The sequence below is a fragment of the Zingiber officinale genome, chromosome 4A (genome assembly GCF_018446385.1).
Source record: "Zingiber officinale cultivar Zhangliang chromosome 4A, Zo_v1.1, whole genome shotgun sequence".
In the NCBI taxonomy this organism is placed as follows: Eukaryota; Viridiplantae; Streptophyta; class Magnoliopsida; order Zingiberales; family Zingiberaceae; genus Zingiber; species Zingiber officinale.
In genome coordinates, this window is record NC_055992.1 from 61,730,345 (window position 1) to 61,737,549 (window position 7,205).

Here is a 7,205-nt window from a genome sequence, read left to right on the forward strand (position 1 = left end):
CAAAGCCTTTTAAAGAAATTAAATATTTAATTTTCTTTCTAAAAATCCTAGGTCTAACTAGTCAAGTGTGAATTAAGCTTAAGTCCTTATCTACTTAATCTAGGCATGAATAATGAAAAGCAGTAAAACATACATCAAACAAATTTATCTAATGATTATGGTCTTTCTGTTGGCTCCCCCTGGATCATAGCTTCAATAGGGTCTATCAAGATAGTGGATTTAATCCTTGGGGATCAAATATTGTCCAAGTCCAACATGATTAATCAAGTTAGACTTGGGGACCCATGCTTAGAGTGTTCTATTATTTGTTCAATTGACTAGTGATAAGTAAAGTCTAAATTTCTGCATAGCCTTATATCCAATTTCAGATCGATTCTATATGGCTCTTTATTTTTCAAGAATCAGATCGAGATTCTTAGAACCCAAGGTGAACTGTTCCAGCATATCCTTTAGTTCCTTGACTTGTCTTTTCAAGCTGAAATTTTCTTCCTCGAGCTTTTAGGCTTGAGTCGAAGTTCCAGTTTGAACTGATTCTATCAAGGAGTTTGAGATAGTCATTTTGTCACGCACCAGGTAGTCCCTGCCAGAAGAAATTTTGACAGTATCTCCCCTGTACGGGTGACAATCTGAAACTATTCTGCAATGCCCTCAGGGCCACATATACTTCGGCCAACACGGCTGGAACAATAACAATAATATAAGGTAATCACCCACACTGTTAATAATTAACAAACTAGAACAGTGATAAGAAGACTCAAAAACAACCCTATTCAACTACTCCCAAAAAGCTCAAAACCAATATCCTACTCCACTACACTCATAAAACACAAATCACAACGAACTTACGCTCTACCGGCCGATGCCTGAGACGGAGGCGGAGGTGACCCTGGTCGGTAGTTCTACCGGCCGATGCCTGAGACGACTCTTCTCTGGTAGGATTGGTTATGCTCTTCTTCCAATTGAAAGCCACATTGGGAAGAAATGTCTTTTGATTCTTTTCTAGCTGGATGCCTGGAATGCTTGTCCTTGACTATGCCCTCCCTGTCTGCTCCCTAGCTGTTCATGTGTCAAATGTCTCTGCTTGTTCTTGCCGTAGGTTCTGGCTTATCAGATGCAAGTCCAGATCCCGTTGGCACAAAACCCTATCCAAACACTTTTTTTTCCTTTTTCTGTACGACTTGTTTATCTTCATTAAGTCGGCGTTTGTTCGTGCATAATGATCACAGTTGAACATGGAATCCTCGTATTGATTATTTTTGTTTATTTAATGGTAGGTCTTGGCCTCACATTCCTGTGGTGAGCATTCCTGAAGATCTGACAGTGAAAATTGCCCTATCTCTGAAATACGAGATCAACAGGAGTCTTGCTGTTTTAAGGGAAATTGCATTAGGACGCGACCTGAAGAAATTCCTTGCTGTATGCTTCTAAATTTGTTCTGTTAAGAAGATTTGGATATCGATTTTCTTGTATTTGCCCCAATTCATGTTCTGGATACAGGTTATTGCTGGTCTATGGGTATTGAAGAATTTTGGTAGAACTCTTGAGGAGAAAGAGATATTTTGTTTTCTATATAATAAACTTTTGATTACAAAGCCTTTATATAGACTTGAAAGAAACTTAGAGGGTAAGTAAGCTTAAATGCTAAGTAACCGTTTAGCTTATCAAGGTGACTCTTTAGCTTATCAAGGTGACTCTTTGATTCATACAACAATTGCATGCACGATGGAAGAGTGATGGTCCAACTTCCTCATAATGATGGTCAACACATTAACTTTAACACTCCCCCTTAATGTGTTGTCGGATTCCAAGTTTAGCTCGGAGTTGTTCAAATCTTTCTCTCGGAAGTGCTTTTGTGAAGATGTCAGACAATTGCTCCTCAGATCGACAGAACTCAAGTTGAATTTCTTTATCTTCAATTGTCTGTCGAATGAAATGATGCTTGAGTGCTATATGTCGAGTTCGGCTGTGGTGAACTGGGTTCTTAGCCATAGCGATTGCAGATTTGTTATCGCAGTATAGCACGGTTCCTTCAATCTGATGATGACCGAGATCAGCTAAGATTCTTCGAAGCCAAATTGCTTGTGAAGTGGCTACTGATGCTGAGATGTACTCGGCTTCCGCAGACGATTGTGCAACACTTTGTTGTTTCTTGGACAACCATGAGAATATTGCTGAACCAAAAGAGAAACAGTACCCCGAGGTGCTTTTCATGTCGTCTAAGGATCCACCAAGATCACTGTCACAATAACCGACAAGGTTAAGTGCGTGATTCTTTTGAAAGCTTAGACCGAGGTCGGTTGTCCCTTGAACATATCGTAAGACGCGCTTTGCTGCACCGAGATGAAAATGGCTCGGACTCTGCATAAATCTTGAGAGTAGACTTGCAGCATACATGAGATCAGGTCTAGTTGCTGTGAGGTATAACAAATTACCAATGAGGCTACGGTAATGAGTGACATCCGCTGCTTTTCCTCCATCTTCCTTTTTCAATTTCTCCCCCATAATAAGTGGTGTAGAGACAGGATTGCATCCCAGCATGTTGAATTTCTTCAGAATCTTTTCTGCATATATCTTTTGGCAAATAAATACTATCTCTTCTTCTTGGTAGATCTCCATGCCCAAGAAATGTCGAAGTAGACCCATATCGCTCATTTCATACTTTTGAGTCATGTCATTTTTGAACTCTTCGATCATCTTCTTGTTGCTTCCAGTGAAAATTAGATCATCAACATAAAGAGTGACTATAAGAACATCATTACCTTGATGCTTGACATACAAAGTTAGTTCACTCTTGCTCTTCTCGAATTTTGTTTGGTTGAAATAGTTGTCGATCTCACTATACCAAGCGCGAGGAGATTGTTTAAGTCCATATAGAGCTTTCTTAAGTTTGTAGACTTTTCCTTCTTTTCCTTTTAGGATGAAACCCTGAGGTTGATCTACATACACTTCTTCCTTCAATTCACCATTGAGAAACGCTGACTTGACATCAAGCTGATAAAGTTTCCACCCTTTGCTGGCGGCGAATGCAATTATAGCTCGGATTGTGTCAAGCCGAGCTACTGGGGCAAATGTCTCCCTATAGTCAATTCCAGACTGTTGAGAATAACCTTTGGCAACTAGTCTTGCTTTGTGTTTTTGAATGGATCCGTCTGGGTTGTGCTTGACTTTGTAGATCCATTTAACACCTATGACTTCTTTATTTGTCGGTTTATCAACAAGCTCCCATGTCTGATTTTTTTCAATCACACGGACTTCCTCCTCCATTGCTTTTTTCCACAATTCTTCTTTGATTGCTTCATCAAAGTTCTCAGGCTCAATGGAGCAATAATTGCATGTAGCATATATATCATCTAATGATCTGTACCTTTTTGGAGTTGTGCTCGGGGATGAGGAGTTTGATGAAGTTGGATCAGTTGAGCTTTCGTCATTGGGTTGAGATGAGCTTGAATCTGGTGTGCTTGGCTCAATTTCATCTTCTTTGTCAGTACTGATCAAAATGTCTTTCTTCTCAACTTTGTTTTCTTCCCAATTCCATAAAGCATTTTCATCAACTTGAACATCTCGGCTAATAATAACTTGACCCAACTGTAGGTTAAATAGTCTATAACCTTTGCTCATGGTACTGTAGCCGACAAAAATACATCTTTCGCTAGATTCGTCAAGTTTGCTTCGTTTCTCTTTTGGAATTTGAGAATAGCAAATGCTTCCGAATACCTTGAGATGGTTCTCCGATGGTCTTCTACCACTCCATGCTTCAAACGGAGTCTTGTTTGGTATGGTCGTGGTTGGGCATCGATTGGATAAGTAAACGGCTGTGTAGACTGCTTCAGCCCAGAAGATTTTGGGTAAACCTTTCTCGTGCATCATTGATTTTGCCATTTCAACGATTGTCTGGTTTTTCCTCTCGGTAACACCATTTTGTTGAGGGGTGTACCTTACCGTTAGTTGCCTTTCTACTCCTTCATCTTCACAAAAATTATGAAATTCTTTAGAAGTGTATTCTTTGCCTCTGTCACTTCTTAAGGTTTTGATGAAGCATCCACTCTGTTTTTCGACGAGACTCTTAAACTTCTTGAATATCATAAATACTTCCGACTTCTGTCTCATGAAATAGACCCAAGTCATGCGAGTGTGATCATCGATGAAAAGAATGAAATACCTATTCTGAGCATGAGAAAGGGTGTCCATCGGTCCGCAGACGTCGGTGTGGATAAGTTCCAACTTTTCTTTAGCTCTCCATGATACTCCTTTCGGGAAAGGAAGTCGATGTTGCTTTCCAAACGCGCATCCTTCGCATATATGTTGCTTTCCTTCTATGTGAGGAAGTCCTTGCACCATACTCTTGCCAGATAATTCTTTGAGGCTTTGAAAATTAAGATGACCAAGTCGTCGATGCCATAAGGTTGATGTCAGGTAGTCCGAGGTAGAAGCTCGATGAGCTTTTAGATCGGCATAATTGATGTTGAGAGCGAAGCTTCAATTGACCATTTTGATCTTTATGAACACCTTTGACTTATCTCTCCTATCAAATATAACACATTCATTGTTATCGAAGCAGAGCTTGTACCCATTTTCCACCAATTGTCCAAGGCTGAGTAAATTTTGACTCAAGCTCGGCACACACAAGACATTGTTGATGCAGCTCGGACCTTCCTTCGTCTCGATGGCGATTCTCCCATGTCCTTTTGACTTTGTTTGCTCTCCGTTTCCAAACTGAACAGGAGCATTGATGTTATTGTCGATCTCAGAGAAAATTTCTGAGATCGGCGTCATATGGTTGCTACATCCGCTGTCTAGCAACCATTTTCCTTGCTCCTTGTTGGTGGCTGTGTGACATACATAGAATGTTCCATGTGTCTCCTCAGCTGTTTGATTTTCTCCAACCTGATTTGCCTGATAAGAGTTCCTACTTCGGCAATCTTTGGTGAGGTGACCAAATCGATTGCATATTTTGCATCTCGATTGGCCTTTGAACCAACAGTCCTTCTCGGAGTGATTTGGCTTATTGCAGTTGCTGCAATTCGATGAGTTATCTTTTCCTCTTCCTTTTGAGTTACGTCCACCTCGTCCTCTTGATTTCCATCCACCTCGTGATTGGCCCTCTCGTTCGTTGTTACCAATTTTGAGCTTTGATTGGAATGCACCCTCTATTGGCTTTTCAGAATGTCTGGACAATCTTTGCTCGAACGATTTTAGGGACGCCATCACTTCTTGAACTGTGAGTGTTGTTAGGTCCTTTGTTTCTTCAATGACGGCAACAATGGGATCATATTTCTCAGGAAGACAGATGAGAATCTTTCGTACCAGTCTCTGATCTGTAATATCTTCACCATGAGATTTCATTATGTTGACCAAATCAAATATTCTGGTTGAGAATTCCATGAGTGTTTCTTTCTCCTGCATCTTGGCATTTTCGAATTCCTTGAGTAGTGATTGGAGCTTAATCGCTCTCACTTTCACATCTCCTTGAAATTCGCTCTGCAAGATCTCCCATGCTTCTTTAGCAGTGTCGGCACGCATGATTCTGGGAAATATAGCCTTAGTGACTGCTCTTTGAAGGATTGAGAGAGCACTTGCGTCGGCTTGTCGAGACTTCTCTAATTTCTTCAGACCGGCTTCGTTGAGGGCAGTGGTTTCCTCGGGCTCTTGCACTCCATTCTCCACAATCTCCCATTGGTTAAGAGATCGAAAGATGGTCTTCATCTTTACATACCAGAAATCATAGTCTTCGCCATTAAACTCTGGAATGAGATGGTTGATGTTTGTTAAGCTCGAGCTGGCCATGGATTTTGATTGGTAGAACCTGGAGGCTCTGATACCAAATATTGAAGAATTTTGGTAGAACTCTTGAGGAGAAAGAGATATTTTGTTTTCTATATAATAAACTTTTGATTACAAAGCCTTTATATAGACTTGAAAGAAACTTAGAGGGTAAGTAAGCTTAAATGCTAAGTAACCGTTTAGCTTATCAAGGTGACTCTTTGATTCATACAACAATTGCATGCACGATGGAAGAGTGATGGTCCAACTTCCTCATAATGATGGTCAACACATTAACTTTAACAATGGGTTATTTCAATCGTTGGAAACTGCACGAATTTCCTGACATTTTTTTATATCGGTACAACCTTCAAATTTCTTACTTGCCTCCTATTGTATATGCATACCTTTGCTCTAGCAGCTGAAACCTATTCTTTTTATTTTTATTTGCAGTTTTCATCACGCTTCACACCGTGCCGTTCTTATATGACAAACATGAAGACCAAGTTGATGCATTCGGGGAGAAGGCAGCTGCAAAATTCAAGAAGCACTATGCAGTGGTTCACGCCAAGTATCTGAGTAAGATACCAAAAGGGCCATTGAAAGACAAAAAATCCCAGTAAGACAAAAAAAAAGATGGTATCGCATGGTGTCCTGATGTTCAACGGTAGCTATCTTTTTCGTGCTTTAGTTCCAACTTTCGGTCTCTCAGTGCTGAACCGAGTTACTGGTTTTTGAAACTTGTCGTGTCGTGGCTGGGACCGGTTCTTGTTTTTTTTTGTTTGTTAATGTGGGTTCTCCTAAAATCTTTTGCGGTATTGCAAATATACATGTAATATTTATGCTTGCTTGGAGTGGTGTTAGAATTAGAATTGATGGGTTGGTAAATTATGCAGGGAATCTGAAACAGATAATTAAAGCTTATTGTTTCCTTTTTTTTATCTGTATGCTTTGAATTTGCATATTTGGCTGTGTGCTTGGCTATGGATACTCCTTTTAGTGTCTTCTTTTAGTGAAGTTTGAGGATCTGTAATCGATTCTTGCCGCATCTTGATTGCAATTTTCAGAGACTATAAATTCTGGTCCTTACCACATCTTGTTTGTTTGCACCAGCGATGCTCTGGAAACTTATTGCATTTTCTGGTGCTGGGCAATGACATATCTATCTGATCGTCGCGACAACGCGGAGCAAGTCAGTCTCAGAAATCTGGGGAGCTGCCGAAGAAACTAGCCTGGCCTACCTCTTTATCGCCTTCATCTAGCAAAGGGTTTGTCGCAATCAAGAATCCAGTAGAAGAGCTGTGGCGATCAATGATCCCTGTGATTGGGAGTGCATCAATGATACAACCATCATATTAAGAAACAATCTATCTGAGCGGTCAATGAAATTGAGAACTCTCAGGAGGCTATACGGGTACTTAGACATATCAGATGGACTCTCAGAT

General features: G+C 40.4%; 1 protein-coding gene across 1 annotated transcript; it reads left to right on the top strand.

Annotated features, from left to right (window-relative positions):
* Window positions 1-859: 859 nt before the first annotated feature.
* Window positions 860-6,707, top strand: LOC121972421 (reticulon-like protein B2). Its single transcript, XM_042524092.1, has 7 exons — window positions 860-983; window positions 1,097-1,128; window positions 1,197-1,201; window positions 1,275-1,416; window positions 1,498-1,515; window positions 6,070-6,121; window positions 6,214-6,707. The coding sequence occupies exons 1-7, from the start codon at window positions 860-862 to the stop codon at window positions 6,381-6,383; spliced, it is 543 nt and encodes a 180-aa protein (XP_042380026.1). The 3' UTR covers window positions 6,384-6,707.
* The last annotated feature ends 498 nt before the right edge of the window (window positions 6,708-7,205 follow it).